Consider the following 27,925-nt stretch of genomic DNA (forward strand, 5'->3'; position numbering starts at 1 on the left):
ATTGTCTGTTATTTGGTGAATGCCTTTTGAGTACATGGTAAAGACTATGGGAAATGGGAGTATGACTGGAAGATACCTGCACAAGGATCTGGGTTGTATTGGGAACATTTTAGGACTGAATAGACATTTGGACAAGATTCCAGTTCAAGCCCCCCAGGGCCCATGGGAATGTGTGATCCATAGCACGTGTTTGAACACATCTCCCTCCAAAGAAACCACATCCGTGCCAGTGGCTTGGGAATAGCCTGCAGAGGACACAGATGTCACCCCTGGGTCTCTGTGTTCCCTGAGCAGAGGCTGAGAAACATTTCTCAGGCACCAAGACATTCTCCCATATTGTGGCAAAAGGCAGATTTCAGCAATGAAAATATTTAGATCCTGTTACTAGCCTCAAATGGACTTTGTTCCAGGTCACAAAGATTTCAATCCTATTTATTTCCCTGTGGCACTTACTTCTCCCCCACGTGAGGACCCATATAAGAGCTGGTGAGTAAGCCCTTGCCAGACCCCTGGTAAATACTGTTTGTATTAGACACACTGTTAATCACAGCTGTAATAATTTCTTAACTTTCCATTAAATGTTTTCTTGACCTTGCCAAAAATCTCTTCTTTTACTGTCAGAGATAAAATTGGCACCAGTTTCAAGGGCAGAGAATCAAGATAATTATGAGAACAAAGATTATAATATTTTACACACTTCTAATGTGGCCTGGTTCAACAGCTCTCTGAGGCAGAAAGTATAACTATAGCAAATAGCAGAAACTGAACTAATTACTTATTTTAGAATTAATAACTTGCAGCATAGACTCTGAGTCACTTCCTTGCTGAACTAAATTTTTTTACTCATCAAATTTGCTCATGGAGTAATTATCTTGAAGACAGGGAGTTTTTTTTCCCAGAACAAATTTAAAGAGACATTAATATCTTGTAAGACCAAGTCCCAGATGATTCACTGATAAATCATTACAGGCACTTAGAGAATGGAGTTTGTATAACACGGCCATAGTAACAAACTGCATCAGGACAGAGGAAAAGAAAAACAACAGAAAATATTTATTGACATAGTAAGTGCATCATATAATATCTTAACAGAGCAAAGGTTTGCATTTATTTTCTCAAATGGCTTGTCATTTTGCGCAGTGAAAAATATTATAAAGTCTTCTGTCAGTCTTAAGAAGGTTAACATTAAAGAATCCTCAAAGCTACTTCTGAAAGTTTTTAATGTAAATGCTGACACTTGAAGCAAAAGGCTGGTGCCAAGGGGACCCAAATATACTTCAAAATCCTTTGAGATTAGAGTGAAATTTTAAGCTTTCAATTTAATAACATTCTTTTTTTTTCCCCAGTCATTCTTTAATTCAGGAATTTGTAGATGGAAGTATCTGCAATAATCTGTGCTTTAAAATTAGAAGCAGTTGATTAAATTTCTACAGATGCCAAACACAAACAGAAGACATTTGAAAAAAATTTATTGCCTAGAATTTCTAGCTACATGCAAAAAATGGAGCCAAGAGTTAAATGACTCAAATCTGAGATTTTTTTTTGTTTGATTTTTCTTCTCCAGTGGATAACAGCCTTTAAAGAAATCTCGGCAAAAGGTCAGGTTTGAGAAACTCCCTTTACTCACTATATGCTTGATGATCCAGTGTACTGGGAGGTTCATACTGCCTTTTGGTCAGATCTTATGCCTTCCAAGGACCCTCAAGGAACAGAAGCATAATCCCTGCAAATTCAGGCATGGATTGTAGCTCGGGGTCAAAATCCCCTGCCTGCTAGTGGTCCCTGCCACAACCTGAGTCATCTCACAGCCCTTTCCTTGTTGCTGTTGGCTGGGAAGAAAAGCCTTATCTTTAACAGTGAAAAATTGTTCATGAATCTTGTGAATTTCACATCTGAATTCATACTATTAAGTCTCTACCAGCTGCCTACTCTTTCTCACAAAAGGTCCCTCTGCTACCTTGCAGCCATTTCATCTGTTACTTTGCACACTTTCTTTAGCCCTTGCATACCATCTCCATCTTCCTGGTCTTCCATACCATCTACTTGTTCTCTCTTTCAGTTTTGTTTGCTGTTTGCTGCCAGGTCATCCCTTATCAGCAGAATAGAAAGAACTCCCAGCTGCTTCTCTCCTCTACATGTGGATGAGTTGTTTTTTTACTTAGGCCCTATTCATGCTGATTCATACTCCATACAGACACATAAATCTGCAAAATTAAGATGGTAAATTATAAAGTCAGTCAAGGAGTTTCTTCAAGCAATTATTAAAGCATTGGGTACTCTATACCTCATAAAACAGAAATAATTTTCCTACGTAATGTTGTACTTTTGTTAAGATAATACAAAATTAGACTTAATTTTTCACATTGCAAATAACCCCCTTGCCTTCCACTGTGTGTCTCAAAGCCTCAGATTAAACACATGCACAAATTCCTTGCAGAAGCTGGTCTGGGTGTGTTAAAGGCTTGCATTTGAGGTTTATCTTTGGCCCAGAAAAAACTTATTTGTTCACTTTATAAATTCCAGTGGCCCCCTAGCAGAAAAGGGATTTGACTGAGTTGGTTTTTTCCTAAGACCAGGAATACAGTTAAAGAAAAATATCTACTATACCAACTCTTAGGGAAAAGCATTAGTACTGATAAAAACAAATGATGTACAGGCTGGTACTTGGGGAGAGGAAAAATCCTTTAGGGAATTTACAGCCCACAAGGGCTGGAAACACAGCCTTGATGCTGCTGTCCTAGACAACAGCAAGATCTGATCTACAGAGATCATATTTTCCTCCTATTTTCTCACTGATAACTAGATAGTAACTACAGGTTTTTTTAGAAAATCTGAGATGATCATGGTTCAGAAATCCTTGTCCCATTTGCAGTCGTGGGTACCAAGAGCTCCATGCAGGACATTGAATTCCTGGGCTTGTGTGTAAGTTCTTGATTTATTAACTATTCCAGAAGTCCCTGTAGCAGATAGTCACAATGCCTACATAAAGCATTTCCTTCTCTATTAGGCCAAGCAGAAAACTGAAATGTTGCCTGGCATGCAGGGACAACAGGAAGAACATTTTGTCTGTGTTTTCCTGTACCTGCATTCCCTGGCCCGAAGGTGCTGACTCAGTCAAAACAACACGTGTTCTGCAAGGCTGGATATTTGCATGTGTTTGTGCATGTGCACTCAGACACAGACATTTCTTTGTTTGTTTTAAATTAATTTTTATGTTGCTCTGGCCAACCTCTTTAATCTCTTAGGACCAAAAAATGAAGCACTGAGCATCTAGTATTTATCGTCTGAAAACACAGGTTTTTATCTGTGAGAACCTCAGGTTGTGGCTGAGATATTTACAACAGATATTTTCATAACAAAACCATTTGAAAACTGACATGAACATTTTTCATTCTTACCTTGCTCCCAATTCCCAAACCGATAAAGAAATAGATTTTATTTCTTCTTCTAAGGACCACACCTAAATAAGACTCAACAAAACAAGGAATTTACTAAGCCCCCTTATCTTGATCAGTTTTGTACCCAAATCAACAGTGACAATAATTGTAAAAAAATCCATAGACCTGGGTTGTCTTGTATTAGATTAATGGTGTAGTACCTTATTTGTCACAGTAACTATGGAAAAAGGCACTTAAGAAAAACATTACAGAGCTGACTGAAGAATATTGTAGGTCTGTTGCATAGAGCGAGAGTATTAAATGCTGGACTGAGGTGATTTTAAATTACTGTCAGCAAAGCCACATGTGTTAATAGAGATGTTAACAACAATAAAAAATAATGCTAAAATCTTAGAGATTTATTTCTAAATTTTAAAAATTATTATTAGTTTTCTGCAAACAATCACACAAAATAAAATTAGAAAAATAAAAAGAAAAGTTGAGTGTTCCCTGGAAAGGTTGACATTAAAAGAGATAGTTTCCTTTAAAGTGACATCTCTTCCAATTAATGAAATATTGTTAGGGTTATAATAATGAAGCAAGTCTTAAATTTTTATGCTTTGGCAATAATATGACAAAGAAAGTTGCCTGCACGTTCAATGTGTCAGGTTATACACTTTCAATCATCTACAAAAAAAAAGCGGGTTATTTAAAATCATCTTATTTCATCAAAAGATATCACAAGCATGTTTTAAAGATACCAACAAACAATATTTTAAAATATTTTTGTATATTTTTTCTCCTGTAAAGGAAGAAAATGTATTTTGGTCAGCATAAATTTATGGTAAAAAAAATTAAATATTAGGGTGGTGAATATTCTAAAAGTATTGAAAACCAAAGGATATGGTCAGAAAGGCACAGTATCTTTTTATGTTATTAGATTAATGTAGCACCATAACAATTCTGTGTACTTCAAAATCTTGACATAAAAGATATAGACTTGTATAGTAATCAACAACAATTTTTAAGAAAATGGTTTGTGTTTAAAGGTGTGTAAAAGTCAAGCTCAGTTTGTGTCTTCATTAAATACATGGTTCTGCAAACATACTGAACCAAATTATTTTCTAACTACTGCTGCTATCTAACAAGATAATTTTTATAATGCACAAGATAGTTCTACCATTCAGAAGGTGCTATAATTTAGTTGGGAGAAATTTTTAGTTAACCTTGTAAATCCTGCTGAGGTGGAGTCTGAATATAACATGATTAAAACCACCCACTTTGCAAAACTGTATCAATCCAAACTAAAATATTAATTTCCAACTCCCAGTCTAATACATACTATCCTATCTATGAAGCTGAACTTGTATAAAAGTAATTTATAAAAACTGAAGAAATGTTTAGCACCCAAAAATATATCATCTGTGAAGTTCCAAATGATTGTCAAGTAGCCCCTTCAGGAGTCAGTGACTTCTCCCAGGGGTAAAGCTAAACATTTGACTAGAAACTAAACCTACAGCTCTCCAAATACTAATTAGAAGACAAATGCATGTGTTTAAGACTTCTATAGCTTCTCACAGAACATTTAAAGGCATTAAACTATGTCCAGATGTGTCTTCTTCTTCCAAACATGGAAACTTCTATATTTGTTACTTTCTTTTTTGCTGTTTTTACTGAGCAATGGAGTGAAACTTGTCTTTAAGGTGTGACCCTCAGCTATATAAATTTGGAATTTCCATGGGAGCATTCCAGCAGCAACCAGAAGAGGAAGTTTTTCAAACTAATAATCATGAACTATGCTGCTGCTTCTCAACATGGAACTGTGATCTTTAGAGAATGCCAGGATAATGTCTTGTTCTCATGCAGTTCTCTGGATCATTCTGCACATACAGTAACATGCTATATGCACAACTTGCATTTGAAGAATTGGAACAGAACCCTGAGAAAAGAAAATCCATTGGAAAAAAATAGATATTGTTTAATAATACCAGTTTGAGATGTTTCAACCCTTCCCCTGGGAAAAAAAAATAACAAAGAGGTGCAGTCATTTTTTTTCCCCTCATGAATGACTTGAATTTGTCACAATTGCAAACATAAATATAGTTTGGGATTTTAAGTGCATATCTAGGTTGATTACAATTAGAAGTATTTTTTCTGACACTTCTACCCCTCCCCCAGCAGTTCCGCATTCATCGAGTCACCATAGCACTACTTGTGAGCTTTGAGTTCAAAAACATTCTGACATGGAGTGATGTTCTTCCAGTAACTGTGACAGCTGACTTTCACTCTATGGCAGTGCGGGTGCTAAGCAAGTGATGTTCAGCTCTCTTCAGCCTAGCATGCAATTTTCATCATTCCCATGTATCCAGAAGCAAATCTGGGCATATTTGAGAGGAGTAATTCGTACTGCTACATTGTAATCCTGCTGTTCACCATTGATGTCCACCCACTGATGGCCTGAGTAAACAGCAATGATCTTGCGTTTCCACTTCTTTTTGTTCGGCTCCTTAAGACGGAGATAGATCCCAGATCCTGTGGAACCAGGCTCAGCATCACAGTACTGATAAAACAGATCATTGGACTCATCAGAAATGCTACAAAATCTATAGACCAGTTGCCCAGACCGATCGTTGTCAAAACCCGAGAAGTGGATCATGCTCCCAGGCATCATTTTGATTGCTGGGCTGATTCCCAGCTCCATGTACTTCCTTTTGTGGGGACGCTTGAGCTCAAGAACAGCATAATCATAATCCAGGGCACTATCCCCAGAGACACCCTTAAACCAGCCTTTCGGGATGTGCGTGCTCTTCACCCGGGTCCACTGGAAGGAGGGCACACCATCTGAAGTCTCTTGCTTTCTCCCAGCTCTTTTCTGCTTTCTCCCATCACCTTTGGATTGTCGCCTTAATTCTGTGGCAGGTTTGGGATCCTCTTTGGCCGCAGAAATTTCTCTCCTACTTCTTCTAGCGCCTTTGCGTTTCCTGCCGTTGCCTCTGGATTTTGTCTTCATCAGGCCCACCCTGAGCCTTTTGCTGCCCTTCACATAATCCTTACCATTGTGCAGGCAGTGGGCTGCTGTCAGCACGTGCTTGGGGGAAACGAGAATGCCGCTGCAGCCAGTGGAGATCTTCACTGCTGTGTTGAACGGAAAGTTGGTCATAAACTTCTTGTCATAGATGCTGAACCTGCTGTCTGTTCCATATATCTGCCTCTTTCTTCTCGAAGGCCCTCGGGTGGTTGTGTTTCCAGCTGGGTCGAGCACTGCTCCAAGGACACTCACTTCAGTCAGGGTCCGTGTGCCATTTTCAAAAACAGTCTCATAGGATAAGAGGTTCTTCAAGTCGGACAAGCTTGGCACTGGCAGTTTTCTTTGACATTCAATTCCACATACGCTATTCAGCTCCAATTTGGTTTTTGCTTCAAATTTAGGGCTGTCAAGGGAGAAAGTTCTTTCTCTCACAATCTGGGGAATCTTCTTTAAGTGCCAAGTAAAATCTTGTTCAGTTTCTGTTCCATTACTGAGACCCAAGATAGGTATGAAAAATATGAATAGCAGTAACATGTGCTCCATTTTATTTTATTTTTTCTAAAACAAGAAAGAGAGATTTGAAAATACACTTTGGAAATATACACAGTTATCTTAATATCTTCTTAGTATAATCATGCAAGTTTAGAACTGACATCAGTGGAACAGAATTCTACACTCTGCTCAAAATAGAAATGCCCCAGATATTCCCTGTATTGCCTCTGACTCTCCCAGTGTTTTCTAGCAAGATGGATGCAGACAATTCAGCCAGCACCCATGATGAGCTACCTACTGGAAGGGGAACCAGCTGAATTTTACCTATTTTTCCCTCTGTGGGCAGCAGTCTGAGTCATTCCACTTGGCAGAGTACCCTGGTTTTATTTATTCCATACGAATGCAGTTAGGTATTATGTTTCTGTTTCTCTTTTCTGTTTCTGCTATATGGTTGAAACACAGTTGAAAACCCTCACTGTATTCAAAAGTTGGGATCCAAGGAGAGATGGATTGACAGAGTATACTCGTGAGACTTAGGAACCTTTAGGAAACCAGACCAATTGTGCTCTTTCACGTGGTGGTCAAAATGTGGCTTTAACTGACTTCAAGGTCAGCAGTGGCTCCACCCAGCTGAGAACTGTGAATCCGCCTATATGAGAAATGGCACTTTGCTAACTGCTATCCTGAGGAACCAAGGTCTCCTAGGATAGACAGACAAATGAGGAAAGGAGAATGTTGCTGGTGTAGAGGAGTCTCCTGGTTATATACACATGAAGCAAAGCTCAGCCGAGCAGGAGTGACAAGTCTGGTTACTCATCACATGCCTTTTTCAGGATCCCACAAAGGCTGTAGGAGCTGTGCTGTCTGTGCCTTATGGAATGTCATGTGCCATGTGTGGAACGCTCCACCTAAGTGGGGGATACACCACACCAAGAGCTAATGCTTTAAATGGGAAAGACATAAAGCAATATTATTCTCATCTGTAGTTGAAAAACATGCAGGAAAAATGTAAAATTGTTAGAAGTCTGTGGCAGAGCCAGAAACTGAACCCAGAACTCTTGATTCTGAGCTCAAAACATTACTGAAAAGACCATTTTTCTGCCTTGGCAGCATTGATGTCAGTGGCATTATCCAGCTACTGGCAGCTGCCACTGGGAAACCTGTGCTCAGTTCCAACATCCTTCATTCCAATTACATGGAAACCTCAGCAGTGAAGAAAGAAATGGCCTATGATTAAACTTTAAAAGCCAAGCAATTCAAGGATTTGTATGTGGTTAAGCTCTCTGGTTTACATTGCAATAGCAGTGTAGGCTGGGACAAATATAACCACTTTTCTTAATTTTAGTTTAGAATAACACAAGTGGTGCTCTCCAGTGAAACAGCCTTGTTACAGGCTAGCTGAAGGTCTAGCATGAAAAACAGGGGCATGTGTGTAAGATGGAAAAATAAGTGGGAACGCCACTCTTAATGCTGTGTAATGGACCAGAGACTCATGATTTTTGAGGCAGATATATACGTCTACCCTATAGACGTATTTGTTGTCTATAATAAGTTCTAATTATATTTTTTTAGCTAAGTAAGCACCACAGGTCAACCACAGCTTGTTGTTTCTGATGCCAGATTCAGAGGGTGGATTTATTTTAGCACAGTTTTGACACTTTTCACCTTTGCCAATATGGAACACAAACTTTGAGCTCAAGTCCACTTACTAGGATGTATGTAAATATCTATATCTATACATCTCTCTATATCTATATATCTATATTATACAACACATTTTACAATCCAAAGAAACCCTCCCTGGCTTTAAATTAGCTAACTCAGGTTTTGGAGAAGATGTGTGGATTTTCCTATGACATCTGGAGATTACAGTGACTCATAGGTCTGAGCTCTGGGGTGTATGTGGTCATATGAAAATATATCTGAAGGTTTTGAAAGCAGAGCAGAATCACTCCAGGCACAAGATTTTGTAGAGGGATGCCAGTTGTTCACACCAGTCAAGCTTATTTGTATAGCAGAAACATGCATGCTAAAATATTAACTTTGATAAACAAAGTTAACGTCAAAGTTTTGGTTCAGTTATTACTCAATTAGCACTAAATCTGAAGAAGAATGACTATTTTATGTACTGATGGGTAAATTAGAAAGTGTCAAAATTTTAAAAATATTGTAACAAGAACGTAAAAATGCCTTCCTGGCCTGACCAAAGATCTGCCTGGCTAAATGTCGTTGCCTAGGGTAAAGGATAGGAATAGGACAACCATATATGCCCATCCTCCCTCATAGTTTCTTAACTTACAACTAGTTGTACCTGATGGTCTTTAAAGCAGAGGTAGTTGCTGTAGTGTAAGGAAACTTCAGTTGGTTTCTCATACATAGTTTGACATTCTTCCCTTGAGCACATATAAAATTTTGTAGCCATAATATTTTGTGTCCAGGGAGTTCCACAGCTTAATTACATGTTGTCTGAGGAAGCATCTCCTCTTCTTTATTTTCAGCCTGTCTCAAACTAGCATGGTTTGAGGATAATTAATGTGATATTAATAGAGAAAATCTGGTTTAAATTTGCTTTACCCTAATATAGCTGATGAACAAGACAGTTCTTATGTCAGGCTCAAGAATGATATTTCTATTTTTCCCTAGCATACTCCTCCCTTTCTCAGCTCTTCCTCAGGGCCTGGATATCTGATATTCCTCTGCAGCTGAACTTTGTGAGCCCTAAGGAAATTTCAGTGACTAACTGCTAGTTCATATAGAAAGTCTGGGTTGATGTCATTTCACTGTGATGGCTGAAGTCTTCTGAGCCAGACTCACAATTAAGTTTATATAGAAATCCATTTTTTTCTCTCTGGTTTATAGAGAGACTTTCTGCAAGCAAATGGGTGGAGTACTATGGCTCCCTTCTGCCACTCTTTAGAAAGAAAAAAACCAGTCAAAGCACAGAACCTTCAATAGATGCCTTGGAGCTTTCCATTTGAAACATGAAACTCAAATGCTCACTACTTACAAAGGCAGTCTTGGAAGCCAAGATTTTCTTCATTTATACTGAACCACTTGTCACTGGGAATGAACTAACTACACTTCAGGATAACTGGAAGAAGTTCAAGCTGAGGAACTTGATAAACAGGGTAATTCTCATTACAGACCAGAGCAGTGGTCCTGCTAGGAGCTCTGTCATTTCCAGCCACACATTTAAGATCTAACTGGGGTTTACTAACCCCATCTCTACTGTTTAAAGGAGGCCAGCTCCAAGCACAGGCAATGCCAGCAGTTGCCACAGCCCAGTATAGGCTGCTGGAAAAAGGGAAACACTCTTGTCAGATGATGAGTTTGTAAATGTGTAGATGGCTGCAAAGACAGCTTTGCAGGGTGGGGGAAGAGGAGAGAGAATACAGCCTCCAGGGGAAGGAGGAAATGTCCTGACAAGGCTGCAAGTTGATTGCAGGAAAAAAACCCTCAATATGTTACCCTTTCTGCAATGCTCTTCTCCACTCTTCCTCTAAACCCCAAGATGCTCTGCCCTCTCCTTTCCTTCACTCCTTTCCCCATACAGATTTTTGGTTGGCTTACAGTAATTGGAATTCTTGAGTCAGCTCTTTAGGTAGGACAAATTGCTTTAGAGAAGACAGAATGGAAACCAGAAAGTGAGAGAGATTCCCAGCTACATGAAAATGTTGAAATTCTTCCTCCAGTTTCCAAACCCAGCTGATAACAAGACTCCCTATTTGGTGGCATTCCAGCTGCCAGGCATATCCGTTCAAGTAAAACTATATTCAGTTCTTCTCACTTCTTGCTTCCAACATTAAATCTTTCTGCATCTGCAGGACAAAATCTACCTAGCTCTTCAGGACCTCGTTCAAATATTTTGTCATTATAACGTACCTTACTCCAGCTGAACACATCTCAGATGCTCAGGAGAAGGCTTATAGTCAAGCAGAACTAGAACAGGTTTCTCTTCATGCTACCACAGAGGGAATTTACATGTCAGTGTAGCTCAGACTGAAGAAAAGTTCAGTCCAGATTCCTGGCATTGTTTTATCTTAATCTGTTCAGTGCAGCCTCTACCCTGGGGTTTCCCTCTTCTTGTAGGAAAACCAACACATTTCAAACTAAGCTTACACAATTTATAATGCAATTTTTCAGGTCATAAAATAATGGAGGCTGCTGTATTAAGCGTCTCCTTTAACTGCTTTTGGCCTTATTCTTGAAATGACCTGGAAATTGGAATTCCCAGTTCTACTCTGACAAAGCAAAATAGAGAACAAATTTTTGAAATCTCACACTCTGGAAGAAACCATTGCCCTAATCCTATCCTCCACTGCCTCCCCTTCCCTCCTCCAGGTGCGCTCACTCCTCGTGGTGCAAGGATGTTGTCCTCCTCTCTCACTTACGGGGAAAAAACCACTGCGGCTCCTGGCTCTCACGAAATGTAGGCAGCTTCAGTATGCATAACAAGAACTAATTTTACACTGCAGGCGTGGCAGCTCATTTCTGGAATCACACACGCGGGGGAAATAACCCGGGGGAGTAAGCAGCGCCGGGACCGGGCTGCCCCCTCGCGCAGTGCCCGCCTTGGCCGCGGGGCGGCGCTGCCGGCCAGGCGGCAGGGCTCCATCCCTGCCGCTCCTCCCGACCCTCCCGCCGCCCGGCTCCGCTCCCCGCTCCCCGGCCCGGGAGGAGGCGGACGGGAAGGAGCTCGCGCCCAGGCCACTGCTCTGCTGCTGAGGGTCGAGCCCTGCCAGCCGGGCAGCGGCCCCGGGACTGCAGCGGGCAGGCACAGAGCGGGAACCGGCTGGAGGAACGGAGGGCACGGTAGGGCTTTGCCGGGATGGCCGCCTTCCCACTGCCCTCTCCGCTGTTGCCGGCCGCTATGTGTTCGCGTGTTAAAAGCCCAGGGCTGTCCTGGAAGAAGACGAGGATTTGGGGAGGAAGTCTTTAGCTCTATCGCTCTTTAGCCATCCCTTGGTCCTGTTTTCTGCAGGAGGCTCTGCTTTTCCGCGCCTGATCCAAAGGAGTTTCCCTTCTACAAAGCCTGCGAGTTAAATACCTTGGCACGGCTCTTTTATTTTTGCCATTCCAAGATAAATCTGCTTCCAGCAGTGACGGATCTGGATGAAATTAGTGCTGATTCCAGAGGAGCGCGGAGATGGTAGCGCTAATACTGAGGGGATGAATCAGAATTAAAGGAGAGTTTGTTTTGAAGGGTGAAGAGGCTCCTTGCCAGCTTCCCTCAGAAGGCACAGCACAGAGACAAATCCCCGAAAACCCGATAAATATGCTCCTTGCCTCCGTCCCTTTAAGCCGTCTTGTGAAAACGGCTTCAAATATTGAAAAACAAGGACCAGAGAAACGCGTGGCGTTTTAGTCCTATCAAAAACATACCCATCAGGCTAAAGAGGCAGAAACTTTATATAAAACATCTCAGCTGGTAAGCTCAAGATATTGACATCGCTCAGCTCCATCATTTTTTAAAACGACCCGCGTAGGAAGAATGACATCCCAAAAAAGCTATCACCTTCGAGACGCTGGTTACCTCGGACTGCCCGGTCCCCGGCAGTCCCCCTCAGCCCCATCCCCAGCTCCGCTCCTGCCCACCCGGGTCTCTGGGGGCTGCCTCTTGCCCCGATGCCGACGCCGGGAAGGGTCTCGGTCATACCTGGCACCCCGCAGGACGGACGGAGGGAGGGCGGCAGCAGCCCCGGGGCTCAGGCTCCCCGCTCCGCGCCGCTCGTCCGCCGCCCAGCGCCCGCGGCTACTGAGGACGGGGCGGGGGGAGCGGCCAGGTCTTCCCAGGCGGGGGAGGGGATGGAAAAAGGAAAAAAAAAAAAAAAAAAAAGAAAGAAAAAAAAAGAAAAAGAAGGCGAGAGGGAGGAAGCCGGGAGGGCGCGAGGGGGAGGGCCGAGGGGAGCGGAGGCAGATCGCGGTGTCTCCTCGGATGGAAAGGGAAGAAGGGGCTCTGCCTGCGGGGCGGGGAGGCGCATCGCCCCGGCAGCGGCTTCCTCTGCGCTCCGGGCGCGGGGTCGGGGTGACCCGCACAGGGACGGGGCGGGAGAGGCTGCCGGGCCGGGGTGGCGAGGCGGGGACAAGCGGGGAGGCGGAGGGACCCCGTCCCAAGGGAAGGGCGGCGGGGCTCGCACGGCTCGCACCGCTCCACCTGCGTGGGTGGCGGGACCTGGCGGCGGTGGCAGCGGGGACAGCCGCTCGCCCTGACCCGCCGGAGGGCTCCCGGGGAAGGCGAGGAGCGGGGAGTGGCGTTCCCACGAGCAGTGGCCTGCCCGCTCCTCCCTGTCCTCGCCCCTGTCTCCCAGCCCCACTCCTCTGGAGTGCCCTGCTCCTCAGGGACCCTCCCTCCCCCTCCTCTGGACCATCTTCAGGGCCTCAGGCTAGGTGAGAAGCACCTCATTTCCTCATCACTCTTCCTTCCTCTTTGCCTTCCTCCTTTCCCTCGGTGTCCCCGTGCTCTCCCCTCCCAAGGCAGAAGGCTTTGTGCGGCGGTCTCTCTTCCTTGGGTTACCCCCTTGCCCTACAGGAGGATCCTCCCCAAAGCTTTCCGCTGCCACACAGATACACACGGTTAAATGCACCCTCAGTAAGCACTTCTGCAAGTGCTTAACCCGAGCACTTCCATTGAGCTCATCGGCTGAAAACTCATTTCACGCTAAATGAAGGCCCATTGATTTGCCAAAACCAGCAGGAAATTTGTGGCATTGCTGGAGATCAGAGCGAGATCTCCAGAGTGCTGCTTCGTTGCTTTAATCATAGCCATATCCTTCCTTTAAAAGTCTTAACTTCTGAAATTTCGTGGAACCAATTATGTAAACAGGTTGGAAATAAGGCTTTGGCCAGCAAACTGCAGGCTGCAGTTTCATTTTGAAGACCAAGGCTTATTTCTTCAAAATGGAAATTCTGTTTGCAGTTCTGGTTTTGTTGCTGTTTGTCTGCGCCACTTAAACCCAAAGCAAAATAATAATAATATAATAATAATTCATGTGCCTGAAAAAATGAGCTGAAGAATTTCCAATGTAATTAATGAGGCAAGACAGGAATGAGGGTAAGTTAGTTTTCACAAGCAATTTCTTAAACATAAGAACTTCCACACTGGGTGAGACCAAGGGCTTTGCTAGACCAATATCATGTTGCATTGCTAAAGGCAACAGTCTCCCCCAGCATTTTCACTGCCACCAATATTTTAAACTCAGACATTTTCTGAGGCAGATGTAATCTCTATGACCTTAGCAGCCTTCACTGAATTTCTCTGTCAGGCACTTGCCCGTTTTCCCTTTAACCTACATAGATCTGTAGCATCTACAACTTGCTCTTGTAACAAGTTCCTCAAGTGACAGGTGCAAAAACTTGCCTCTTTTAGTGTATTTTCAACCTGGCTACTGCTAGCTTCATTTGATGCTCACTAGTTCTTTATCATATGCTCTGTAACTCCTCTCCCACCCAGAAGGATTCTCCTAAAGTTAGCTGTGCTTTATATCAAAAATGTTCTTGTTTTCCATCCCATTGCTGAAGTTCAAGGACCAGAAAAGTATCTGAAGGAAGGTGCAGCCAAATGCTTCTTGGCAGCGGCAAATGAAAAACAAGGAGCAACAGCTACTTGCATTGGGCAGCTGTGTTGAGCATCAACAACTACAGCTAGGGAGGTTCAAACTGGACATGGGGAAAAATTTCTTCACCAACAGGAACATGCAACACTGGAACAAATTACCCGGACAGGTTGTGGAGTCACCATCCTTGGTGATTTCCAACACTCAGATAAACAAAGCCACAGCTGATCTGATCTAGTGTTGGCTGTAATCCTGCTTCAAGGGTTAGGTTGGGCTGGGTGACCTGCAGAGGTCCCTCTCAACCAATATTTCTATGACTCTTTACCTATGCAGAAGATGCAAGCAAAATATGGATTTTTGTGGCAGGAAAAAAGATTATTTGTTTTGTTCTCTGCTGATTTCTTAATTACTAGTAATTCTTTATTTTTTTCATCTGGTGATTCCCAGGCTGATGTTTCCATGGGGCCATTTTCATAACTCCAGGACTCTCTTTCCTGAGAAGTAATGACCAGATCAGAACCTGCCACTTTATACCTGAAGTAAGGACCCTTTTCCTCCTGTGAAACACTTTGCATTTATCTACACTGAACTCCACTGCCATTTGATTGCTCAGTCACTCCCATAAACTTTTCTGCATATAATCAAGGTAATTTTATCTTTATTAAGCTAAATAATTTGATAGCCCCATCAGGTTCTGTGACCTAACTACTCATGTCTTTTCCAGAACATTTATGAACAGGCCGAATAGTGCAGCAAAATCAGGTTGTTATTGGTAACCTATCATCCCTAGAAAAACTGATCCTCTTGTCCTATACTTTCTTTCCTGTTTTTCAGAAAATAACACACAGGTTCATTTCTGTTAATTGAACTCTAGGTGATAGGATCAGTGTGCTTTCAACCCACCAGTCCCCTCACTCCTGATTTTGGAATCTAAATGTCAAATTTAAATTCTTTCAAACAATTTTTTTCCTCGATTTCCTACCATGGTTTAACCCCAGCCAGAAACTCAGCTCTTCACAGCTGCTCACTCATTCTCCCCACCCCAGTGGGATAGGAAACAGAATCAGAAAAAGTTAAAACCCATGGCTTGAAATAAGAACAGTTTAATAACTGAAATACTCTATAGTAAAAATAACCACAATAATATTCACAGTAAGAAAAATGAAGGTAACTGAAAAAAAAAATTAATAAAACAAACCTCCAGAAAGACAAATGATGCACAATGCTGTTGTTCACCACCCACTGACTAAAGCCCAGCCCATCCCTGAGCATCCTGGCCAACTCCCCCCAGTTTATACACTGGGCATGACATTCCATGGCATGGAATATCCCCTTGGCCAGTTTGGGTCAGCTGTCCTGGCCGTGCTCCCTCCTGGCTTCTTGTGCCTCTCCTCACTGTCACAGCACGAGACACTGAAAGTCCTTGACTCAGGGTAAGCACTAGTGAGCCACAACCAAAACACTGTGTTATCAGTATTGTTCTCATACTGAATCCAAAACACAGCACTGAACCAGCTACTAGGAAGAAAATTAACTCTATCCCAGCCAAAATCAGGATACCCATTTCATCACTAATATTTTAATTCTTGTAATAATAAGATGACACAATATGGATAATTCTTATCCATAATGAGGGATTTAAAAAAAATATCACATTAAAACTTTCCTCAAAATATAGTTTGTAAAAGACATAAGGAATGTATATTTCAGAATACTGATTCTTTAAAAATACACTGCATAATATACATGGTAGGGCTGTAAAAATGTAATTGTTGGAAAAATTCCAGCATGCTAATTTTATCCTTCAGACGTAATTTTATCTCATTAGAAGATTAGTGAACCCTTCTGGTATTTTTATGTGTTCCAAAAATAAATTTGAAATCATATACTAACTGAGAGATGTTCACTCGGAACCGAGCTTTGAAAGACTGATACCTAAAATAAAAAACCCATGAAATTACAAGGAAAAAGTAAAACCAAATCTGCATTAATGTCAAGAATGTACTAACTTTTATCAAAATTATTCCTGCATATCTACAAAGAATATAAAGAAAAAGCCCCAGGTTTTTACCATCAGATTTTTAGCCTGGCTTTGAGTGAATTCACAGAACTGTTGTATTTTTAGCTTGGAATAAATAATCCACAAAATGAGTTACAAAATGTTTCCAAAAAAGATCCTCCTAGTTTTTTATTTCAGGTCAAAATTTGATATAGGAGCTTCAGCTTTCTCTGTGGGGAACATACACTGAGTGTGGATGCAGTGGCTGGGCAGCTGCTCCTGGAATGTCGTTTGGCCCTACAATGCTGGATCAACATATGGGTCTTGCACACATGCAAAAGATGTTTGAACACAGCAACAACATGCCTCATCTGTGACCTCTGAATTGTATTCCTTGTACTGCACCTACCCACAAAATATTCTTTCACATAGTACTTAAGGGAAAACAGGCAGGTGCAACTCAGAAAGACTGAAACAAACTTCATAGATGTCAAAAAGATTGCAAATGTCTACAACAAAATTAAAAGTTCAACACATAGGCCTTAGCCATACTCCACAAGACATCAGTTTTAATCGCTTCCTTTCTTCTCTTCAGTCCTTCTTCTACTTATGTATGGGTGCACACACGTACTTTATTCCAAAACTAATGATTACTCAGATAGTGCAGACAAATCCCTTTTCTTCATGCCTTAAATCTTAGGCTGAAGCTTGAGTACTTCTGGGTACTCCTCCAGCTCAGTGGATATATGTTTCACTTCCTTTCTACTTTTCCCAGGCAGACTATTTTTGGTGAGTTTTAACACTTTTCCAGTTCCCAAACTCTAAACTTGGGATAACTCATTGGCTCGTGATGAATGGACGTGAGATATTTCCTACTGCTTTCAGAACAAAGGGATGTGAAATACAATGGATCTTTCTTACAGGATCACGAATGGTCTCCATGGCAGTGTCTCTTCTGTGGCAGATTGTTGCCACAGAGGCCCTTTTGTTTTGTGGACCAGTGGGGTTGGTTATTGTGCTGTTCAGAGGTGCCTGTGACACAGTGCTGACCGGTTAGATTAAAACCCTGAATGAAACAGACCTCTGTTAGAGACCCTGCCTTTGAGAACTCGAAAAAGACGCAAAACCGCAATATATTGTAATTGTTTAACAGTGAACACAGTGAGGACAGAGGGGACAACAAACAGCATTGCTAGCTCTCCTGAAATGCTAGAATTCAGGAAAATTCTGCACACATCAATGGACTATCACAGTACAGGTTGGAGATGCATCCACTCAGGATTGGGCGTACCAAGTACTGCGGTGCCAGACTCATGGACATAGGCAACAAGTGCACTGTCATCAACACAAGAACTTACAGGTGTCAAAAAGAAGGAGGGATGTGAAACTTGAGGTGTCTAATTTTCACAACACAAGTTTAGGAGCTAGATATAGGGGTAAGTAATAGAGATGAAAAAACATCACTTTGTAATAGTGCAAATAGATGATGTCCCATTTCTGAGTTTAAACTGTGTCAAGTTTGTGATCAAATCAAGCGGACACATGGAGCTCTGAGCAACCTGGTCTAGTGAAAAGTGTCCCTGCCCACAGGAGGGTGGCTGGAACAAGATCATCTTTAAGGTCAATTCCAACCCAGGCTGTTCAGTGGCTCCACAATTCTTTCTTCAGCGAAGAAGTAAGCAAAAATAAATGTGGTCCTGCCTAACTAAGCCCCACAGGAGAGAAGTTCTTCTAACTCACCAGAAAAGAAGTGAGTTAATAGCCCAGTCACCACCCAGCTCCTGCCTTTTAGCACATTTTTATCTCCCTCTAGAGCAGCAGTTGAAAATGAAGCTGAAGCTGGACAGGCTCACTGTTCTAATATTTGTGCATTTAGTAGAAAAGCAGAGTCAGTTGTTCACCCATGATTGTTAAATAAACAAAACCTACAGTTCTTACCTGATGTGTATCATCATGGAAATTATATACACATATATATGTAAAGTGAACATTTTCCTCAAGGAAAATTTCCACAAGAAGAGGTACTTCTGGAGATATGTCAGATGGCAAATATTTTTACACATGCAATGTGTTGGCGCGTTGCAAGCAGGTACTGTTAAGGAAAAAAATCCAGCCCACACCATTTTTGCGAGCATTCTACTTTGAAGGAAATAGTTTCCTCCAACTGGCATTCCAATTGCACAGTCCATCAGCAGCTTTACTGGAAAAACAGTGAATTACAGATGCTAATGCAGCATACCATGATATGAATAAATGACATATTGATGTGAGGAGAAAAGAAGTGCAAGAACAAAGACTCTGAGAAGCTTTGGAAGAAACCCCAAATTTGCCTGGCTAAAGCTGGATATTCATCCCCTCCCCAAGCCTCTAAATTCCTATAATGGAAACAGCATACCACAGAGGAAAGTTAATAGAGTGACATTGACATGTTAGATAAAATTAGATTTTAGCTACCTCCAGCATGATTGACCCAAGAGAGAGGAAAGAGATTCCAGGGAAAGATGAACTGGCAAGGGACATGGCACCTAATCTCACCATTCAAACCAGCAGAAGGTGAGTGGCAGTGAAATGCACATCTTAAAAACTCTGAGAAATCAGAGGAATTAACAGCAATATGTTACTGGAAAAAACGTGACATTCAGCATAAAACTGAGTTCCTGTGGAACTTCCAAACAGAATATTGAAATAGTATTCCTCTAGAAGTATGGACAAAGTAGGAAAACATGGAGTAAAAAAAAAAACTGCATTAAAAAAAAAGTTAAAAAAGGGGACATTGGCCTTAACTCATGGGTGTTACGGAATATAGTTTTTATTGTCAGTGTTAACTGAAGGTGACCATAAAACATTTACTGCCATTGAAAACATGCCCACCAGAGTACAAGACTCATTTTTCAACTATAGCTGCATTAACTTAAAATTAGTACAAACCTGAGAGGAAAAAATACACTTTTAAAAGGACCCTTTACTAAAGCACATTCTGAAATGGTATTCCATCACAAGGTAAACTTTTTTTTATTATTCTTAGTCAACTGTAGGTACAAAGTCAGATCAGAAGAACACCTGGTGATACTGTTTTATAATTCCATTCACAAGCTTGAAATAGCTGGATGTTTCTGCTAAAATTATTAACAGTGTAAAAACTAATAATGGTGGAAATTTTAAGGTAGAAATAATGGTGGAAATTAATTTCACTTTAGACTTCAAACTTAATATTCCACTGGAATGAACACAGGCATTTTTGTACCTCTCAGAGCCATAATTACGAGTAGGAAAACAACATTATATTTAAAACCCATGGTGGATACAGGGTCAGGGTTGCTAGGTATGCCTTGTTGCCACCCAGATAAGTGCATGTTACCTTTGTGCCTCTGAAGCTGGCGTGGAAAACTGGGACTAAAACCACCCAGGACCTGTTTTCAATGCAGTCGTCCATCTTCTGTTTTGCACCCCACGGAGTTCTCACCTGTATTTTCCTGTTCATGTATTCTCACTGTCCACCCATGTGTTAGGCAGGACTGGGTCACGTTGGTAACTGCAGGGAAGTACATCTGCAGCTAGAGAAATGGGAGATCTTTTCCGTGGGTGATACAGGAGATTGAAGTCATCACTCACAACCATCCCGCTTGGATCACAAAGCCTCTGCATATTTTAGATACTTTAAAAGCTGTCTGTAGGTTTTCAGTTTGCTGCTGGAATAATTTCCACATGCTAACAGCCCAGTAAATAGCTCAACAAGGAGAGAGAGGGCAGAAATGCCTCACCCTCATCAGACACCCCTTTGCACTTTCTCAGTATGGATTTCTGCAATTGTATTTGAAGAGAATCACATCTCTTGACCATTATTCCAACTGTGCTAGTGGCCTAAGGAATTCTGTAGATCTATCATCATTCTCAAGACATTACAGGCAGAAGTACCCTCAAAGGCAACCCATAGATAAACAGCAAAATCTATTGAGGGATGATTTCACCTCTTTTTTATTTAGAAGTCTGACCTAAATTTGACTTTTATCTTAGTAAAGACATGTCCTAAGACTGTCTAGCAACCTTTCACCATCATTCATGACACACCTGAGTTCAGGAAAGGTGCATCCTCATGCAGTCACAAAAACTCGCAGGGGTCTCTACCAGAGGAGCAGTACTTTGGCAAAGCAAAGACAGAAGAAGGAAGACACAGCATTCCCCTGTGGCAGGCAAATTGACAAAATATGATAACTTCTCAGACAAATGGGAAAAAAAAAAGATGACAGAAATTAGAAAACATGTCATTGTTTTCCCAAGCAACATCAGAAAAAGAAAACTGTGAATTTGGGCATAAATCTGGAGGGTAATTGGAAAAACAAGAGCTGAATTAACCATGATATAAGATGAAGTTTTTTGGGAAGAAGTTCTGCTTGTCTGCATTCCTGCTTCACCATTGTCTCAGCTATAACACAATAAAACACAAAATGCAAGCAGTGCAGAGCAGGACACCAGTAGCACCTGGAAGTAGTTTAAATCAGACCAATACTTTCAGAGGTATCAACAAATCAACAGTAGCATATTGGCTTATTTATTATCCCCTAATACCTCCACTTCTCATTTTGAATGGCATTTTGAGTTAAATGTACTAGAGAGTGCATCTTCTGTGGAATCTTCAATAAGTCTATGGATTGTTTGATACCAATGTCATATTCATACCTATTAATCTATTTGGTCTGCTTGCTGGTGCGACTAATAAGGTAAGGGAGACAACCCCAAATCTCAAAGCAAAATAGTGAAAGGTTTGGTTTTTTTCACTTCACTTTATATCAGGTCTCAAGAGAGAAAAGCAATGGTGAGGAATCAATAATCACATAGATTCTCCTCCTCTACCCATTACAGTTTTTGCTTCTGATTAACTCTGTAGACCACAGTCTCCTTGCAGAATGTTACAACATTAAAACAAAACAGATGTGAGAAGATTTACTTTAGAATGAATTTCATGCAAGTTAAAATAAATGGAAAGTTATAGCCCCAACTTGTAATGGAAAACTGATACTCATCAGAATTATCACCCATCCACATACTTCTGCTCAGCCAAGATTTTAAAAATAAAAACTGCATGTGGCATACTTACCAAACCCTCCTTAGCTGTATGTTTTGTTAAAACTCCCAAAGAAGGGGTCTGCCTGCTTCTTGCATTTCTACAATCTCCACCTTTCACCAGAGGCAAACATTTATATACCTTTGTATTATTACCAGAAATCACAGGACTACTCAGTGTGTAATCCTTCCCCACAACAGCAAGCATAGGCTAAATATCTTCACCTTGGCTTATGGTTGCCCTATTTTGTATTCATTCAGGTGCTGCTTGTTATTATGGTGCCAACTCCTCCCATTGCCTGCAACATCATCCAGTGTTTTCCACTCGTGTTGGAGCAAACACCATCATGCTTCACCTGCTTCTGCTGCTGGCTCTCTCCATTTCACTTCAATAGGAGCTTCCCTTTCACTTCATAAGCCCCCTTTAAATGCTTCCTTAAAGCTCTCTCCTTCTGTGCCACACAAAGAATTCTTATCACACTTAGGCTATTGACAAGCAGTAACCAAGAAAAGCCAAGCACAGAGACCATTATTATTTTATTATCTATCTGTAGTCTCCTTTCAGTCTGTATTCCATTTACAATATATATCAGCACATGACTGTAGAGTCCTGGTTTGAGATGGAGGCTGTGTAAGCAATCATAACACAAATAATAAATTAATTTTTGCAGCATGGGATGAAATACATGTGCACATGCATTATCTCAGTTGTCACAATACTGGTTTTGGAAGAAATCTAAATATATGTAGTTGCTCTGCTTGTGCCTTTACCTATTCTGTTTTAATCACAATTACTGTTAGCACACTGCTGCAGCAACAGCTCTGCACTTCCACTTGAAAATCTTGAGTTTAGCAATTCATGAACTGCATCTAAAAATATATCCTCATTTGGAAATTGGCATTCAAGCTACAGTCTACAAGCAGTTCCTGTTTAAGCATATTTAGTTAGTTGAGCAGCTTTATCTCAGAGCACAAAATATACCTTTGTTGTTTCAGAAAACATTTCATTTCTTCATGTTCAGAAGTGACTGTGATTATACTGTTCTGTATTTCAATTATCTCTAATATGAGCTTTAAAAAAAGCTAGTTCATTTACCATGTATCAACTTTGTACTTCCTTACCCTTTGACAGTCAGTGCTGACTAGAAGTAGGAAGCCACCATTTGTAGACACATGGATTAGAAAAATAACTGTAGAATGCCAGAAACATATGGAAATACCTGGTCCCTTGATTTCCTTTGGAAATAGATGCTGAAGACTATATGCCTAATTTAAACACTTACTACAGAACAAAATGGCTTTGGCCTTCCAAGTTAAACAAGCATCCAGCCAGGACAAAGGCTTCCCAGTTGCTAACAGCACAACAAAAAGGAGTTCTCTAGGATAATGTAAAACTCTTCCAGAGAATGAAGGCCCCATTAGCTCCTCTCCAAGCTCATTTGTAATTCCTTGTTCCAGTTATTTACCCCTTTTCCTCAAACCCAGTAAAATTTTACAATGTGTAGAGATTTACTCCAGCCCATGGTGGACTGTTTGAACCTCAGAGTGGCTCAGCAAAGTTACAGAGTTTTCAGTTACTCCATCAACTCTTCTGCACATTTCCTACAAGATCTGTCAAACCACAGGGGAGGAATTAAAAAGGAAAGACGAGGTCTGGCTGGCTTGGGATTTTACACATGACCAGAGATTTCTAGATGTCAAAATTTTTGATCAATTGTCGCTGTTGAGCCGCTAGCAGAGAAGTAGAAACCCAGGTTCTCAGGCAAGAAAAGAAGAAGCTTTTTATTTTGCTTTCCATATATATAGACTTTTCACAGGTCACTCAGATTGGTCAGTCAAAAACTTCCCCCTAGGCCTAATTGGCCAGGCCTGAACTGCCCAATTCTTGAGACCCTGTTTGCAAAAACATCCAAACTTTATCTTTGTTTATAAAGCACAGCAAAATGTTCTCACGAACAGGACCTGTGCTAGTCACAATCAATGGATACTTTTTACTTAGGACTGGTTTGCATTGCTTCCTGGAAACTGCGAAAGGTCAGAGTGGGGATGTGGCAGCTATCAATATTTAGAAAGGGGGCATCTTCCCACTGTAAACCTCATAAATTTAATTCCCACTGAGGTTCATTCAGCAGTTTTTTCAAACATTCCAAAATGTGTGGTTACACAGGCCTAGAACAGTGTAAGCACTGTTCTCTTACCTTAACTATGCATAGATATGAAGTATTGCTCACAATACATACGTGGACTTTTTCCTTCTGCCAAATAATACAGGCATATGCTATTTGTAAGGATGTCAAGTGCATATCTTAATAGTTATTTGATTAATTTGAGTATCCCATAGCAAAAAAATGCATTTTTTTTCTAAAATGTGTGATGTAAAAGTAAAGGAGCTAAAGTAATGGATCAAATTTCCAGACAAAATTCACTACAAATTATTTTCAAACTGTGTGTACAAGTAGAGCCCATCAAAAATATAATTGTGTGCAAACTGTTTTAGTGGAGGTCACGCCAGCTTCTGCATAGGAAAATTCCCCTAGGAAGGTATACTGCTTATCTGGATTATTAACTGGGCTCAGGAAGCCAAGATTTTTAAACAACAGTTGTTAATGATTTTATAATACATGAATATGACACTGAGGTTAAAAACTAAAGCACAGAAAATAAAATCCTAAGGGAATAAGATATGACTAATGGGAAAATTCACTGTCTTGGAATTTTTCTTTACATTATCACAGTAATGTTTTGTTGACTTCAGCAAATGTCTTCACTGCTTTGCACCATTATTATCTTGACTCTAGAATATTCAATTAAGGTTTTCTTGAACAGAATTAATTAGAAAAATATGATGGTATTCCCTTGGTGTGATCCTGAATTGATTCTTTACTTCTTTATTCTTTCACTTGCCAGAAAGAATTGGAAACACTGCACTCAATTCCACTGAATCATCTCCTTCTTGTGAAACATACAGAATCACAACTGGTTAGTCTCATTTATTAATTCTAGGATGAGTCTTTTCTGAGATGACTTCAGGAAAATTTCTCCTTATATGAAATATTCATATTTTCCTTCAATAAAAGATTTTTTTGAACTCCAAGACATAATTCTAAAAAGAGATTTTTATTAATTACTGTTGTGAACTACTAAAAGTGTGAAATACTACTGGACAAAGGTTTGTGGAGTGGGCCAAGGTTATGTATCTCTGTTAATTTATGTGTTTTTATTTTTCAATACTGCTCTCCAAAGAACAAACCCATTCTGCTAATGTTTGCAGATGGCAAATTCCATTGCTTTGTAATAAGCAAACATTACAAAACTGACATTATTGCTTAGATCTAATACTAAATGTCAATAATCTATGTAGAAATTAAGCTATTTTTAAAATAAAGGTTTAAACTTTAAAGGTTTAAAAATAGTACATGGTTAAGTCATCACTTGTCCACATCACCTGGTTCAGAAATGTGGTAATCAAATCACAAGTTAAAAGGACAGAGACTTATTTATTAACCCTGTTAGTACAAAATTAAACAGGTTTAGTCAAAACCTTCTTATTCCTCTTTCATTCCCAGCACACAACAGTGAAATTGAAATAGTTGGCAGAGATCTTTCTGCCCACGCTGATTTTAGTTCCTAGTTACAATTATTAGCTAAAGCCATGAAATACATTTAGCTAGTTTTAAATAGCTTTTTAGATTTCATATGCAGCGCTATTACACAACTGCAAAATTAAGTTTTTTGCTTTGTAGTTGTTCAGTCAATTTGCTACATCTCACAGGGTGGAGAACCCACAATGGAGCCTGCTGGGCTTCCACCCTCCCTCACCACTGGCCCCTCTTTGTGTTTCTCACTGTTTCACTTGATGAATCTTGTTTGTATTAGATTAAATATCAGGAGGTTTCAGGCATTGCTGACTGATAAAGAGTGATCAGGTCCTTATTTATGGGCTGAAAAATTTCCTGAAGATCAAACAGAGATTGCCATTTCTCCTGAAGATGGAAAAGTAGTTAGAGAAAGTCCTGTAGAGGATGACTTTTGTGGGATAGCCACGACTACAGTCATTTGGTAGAAAAGGTGAAAAACAGAGTCTAAGGCTGCCTTTACAGAAAAAAAAATGCTGCTTATTTTAAATAAATAGGTGATAGCCATATGATCTACTCTGGGTATTTTTGCCCAGTTTGGGCATTCACAAGCTCACAGAAACAGTGGCAAGCCTCATTGTTAAGACTTTCATTCACCCCAAGTATCTTGTGTTCCCTGAACATACTGGAAACCAGCTGAACAAACCCACAATCAGTAGCCCTATCACAGCACCAGGCATAGTAGCTGAGGGAGAATATGTGGAGCTTTGTTAATTTTTTTACTGTATGATTTATACCCATTTAACAAGAAAGAACTAATAGCAAAGATCTGCTTTTACATTCAATTGACCTAAGCTCCACATAATATAAACCAAGGAAAAAATTCCATTTTAGCTATTTATCTCACAGCCTACTGTTATCATAGCTGTCATTTTTTTCCAGTGCATTCTTTAAAAATTAAATTGGACATAGATTGACATCATGGTAGTTTTAGCAACACAGAGAATGAGCCCATGGAATTTGTATAGCTAGTAAGTCATAAATTGCAGTTTGCATAAAAATATTAAAATAACTGAACCAATAATACCATAATGAGTTTCTTAAAAAAGAATATAACAAAATTAATTGTGTGAAGTAGCCTTAATTTAAAAATTAATGACCTAGCTCACTTCATTTTGTTGACCGTTTTCTTAACACTTTAATGCATTCAGTGTATCAATATCAGTGTAACGGAGTAAGTGTTACCAGAATCAGATGCCTCACTGTTGTTGTTGTTGTTCATTCCAAACATTGTTCTAAGTCAACAATTTCAGTTCAAACTAAACCTTCAGACCAAGCTTCAACCTGATAGATGTCCATTAATTAATTTCAGCTAAGACAGGACCACAGTGAAAATAATTGCAAATTCTTTTCTTCCAGGTATCCAATTGGATGTCTTTTTGAGGGACATAGGCATAAGCTACTTCAAGGCTGCCAATACCTCTGACTCAAACTTTCTGTATTTTTCCCTTAGTTAATTGTCTTTCTCTGGATTTTCTCCAGAAATTGTATTTAGACATGGAGGGAAAAAAAACAACTCAATCTACAAGCTCATAATATTCTGCTTCTTTGTCCACTCCATCCATTTTAAGGTGAGTTGCTTTTTGTCTCTAGGAGCTATCAAAGGAAACCTTATGACTAGATTAAAGACAAGAAGGGCTAGAAAGGCATGTGGGACTACGGAGAAGCATTTATTTAAGCTTTCAAGGGTCAGTGCGGAGCAGTTAGGCTTTTTGGCTCTGAATCTGCAGAAAACTGTAGAGGGACACCAGAAAGATTAGCTTGAATGGCTAAAGTTACCTATTTGGAATACCTCACAGTTGCCAGACTCTTAGGTGGATAAATTTAGATGAGGTAAATCCCATTCACACTGTGGTGCACTTAATCATGAGGTATTTTATAGCAACTGCCTCCTACTGATGAACATTAGAGAAGAATACTTTTTTTTCTGGATTTGGGTTGTGAATAAGTATAATTGAAGACAATTTTGAAACTTAATTTCTTAAAAATTATCTGCTTTTTAGAATTAGAAGATTCACTGAAGAATAAATTATTTTGCTAGATTTAAAGAAAGAAATAAACCCAAAAAGCAAGGTAATAATATTTTTTTAGATTATTTATCCTCCAAGTAATAATTGTATTCTTGTGGGGAAATAATTATGAATCCTTAATAAAAGGATTAAAGTCCAAAGATTTTTAGAATAACATCTGAAAGCTTGGGGGTTGTGTGGTCCTAATGCTTCCTTTGTAATTTTTTAGGATACTTTAATCATGAAACATTACTGTAAATGGGAATGGTAATCCAGATCTTTATTTAAAGTGGAATATGTCTCTCCAAGATTTCCAGAGTTTTGTCTTTTATGGGAAAATTGGATCCACACTGTTCTATCACTTTCAAAATATGTATCAGAGATTGTGTCTTGAGACTAAGTATCTCACAATAAATATATTTAAAATTTTATCATTCCGGTTTCCCATGCCACTGCTTTACACTTCTCTGTAAGAAAGAACAGATCAAGAGGAGAAAAATTCCAGTACTTGGGGGTTGGCTGTTTACACAAATTCCTTTCTCTGCTGTATCAATTACAGAGAAGAGATATCGGTGTTCCGTGCTGTCATACTCCTTATCAAGCCATGTATCCAAATTGATTGCAAGAACATTGACTTTTGAGCTTTTATATTTGCTAGTATAGCAGAAATGGCAGTTGATTCTTTCTTTCCTTCTCTCTTCTTTCTTTCTTTTTCTTTCTTTCTTTCTTTCTTTGTTTCTTTCTTTCTTTTTCTTTCTTTCTTTCTTTCTT

At 40.1% G+C, this 27,925-nt stretch overlaps 1 protein-coding gene across 3 annotated transcripts; it reads right to left on the reverse strand.

The window, feature by feature from the left end:
• Positions 1–1,034: 1,034 nt before the first annotated feature.
• PRSS35 (serine protease 35) lies at positions 1,035–23,219 on the reverse strand. 3 transcript variants are annotated; one of them, XM_085056414.1, is made up of 3 exons: positions 21,545–23,219; positions 7,722–7,839; positions 1,035–6,963 (listed from the first exon to the last, which is right to left on the reverse strand). In XM_085056414.1, the coding sequence occupies exon 3, from the start codon at positions 6,946–6,948 to the stop codon at positions 5,707–5,709; it is 1,242 nt and encodes a 413-aa protein (XP_084912540.1). In that variant the 5' UTR covers positions 6,949–6,963; positions 7,722–7,839; positions 21,545–23,219; the 3' UTR covers positions 1,035–5,706. The 3 variants fall into 3 exon arrangements, with proteins under 3 accessions (XP_084912540.1, XP_084912539.1, XP_084912537.1); XM_085056413.1 differs by lacking the exon at positions 21,545–23,219 and adding an exon at positions 12,554–13,258; XM_085056411.1 differs by lacking the exons at positions 7,722–7,839; positions 21,545–23,219 and adding an exon at positions 12,554–13,257.
• Positions 23,220–27,925: the final 4,706 nt, after the last annotated feature.

Source organism: Lichenostomus cassidix, chromosome 3 (genome assembly GCF_008360975.1).
Source record: "Lichenostomus cassidix isolate B80296 chromosome 3, HeHo_3.0, whole genome shotgun sequence".
NCBI lineage: Eukaryota > Metazoa > Chordata > Aves > Passeriformes > Meliphagidae > Lichenostomus > Lichenostomus cassidix.

Coding starts and splice junctions, on each gene's coding strand:
- PRSS35 (XM_085056414.1), bottom strand. CDS start 6,948: ATGGAGCACATGTTACTGCTATTCATATTTTTCATACCTATCTTGGGT.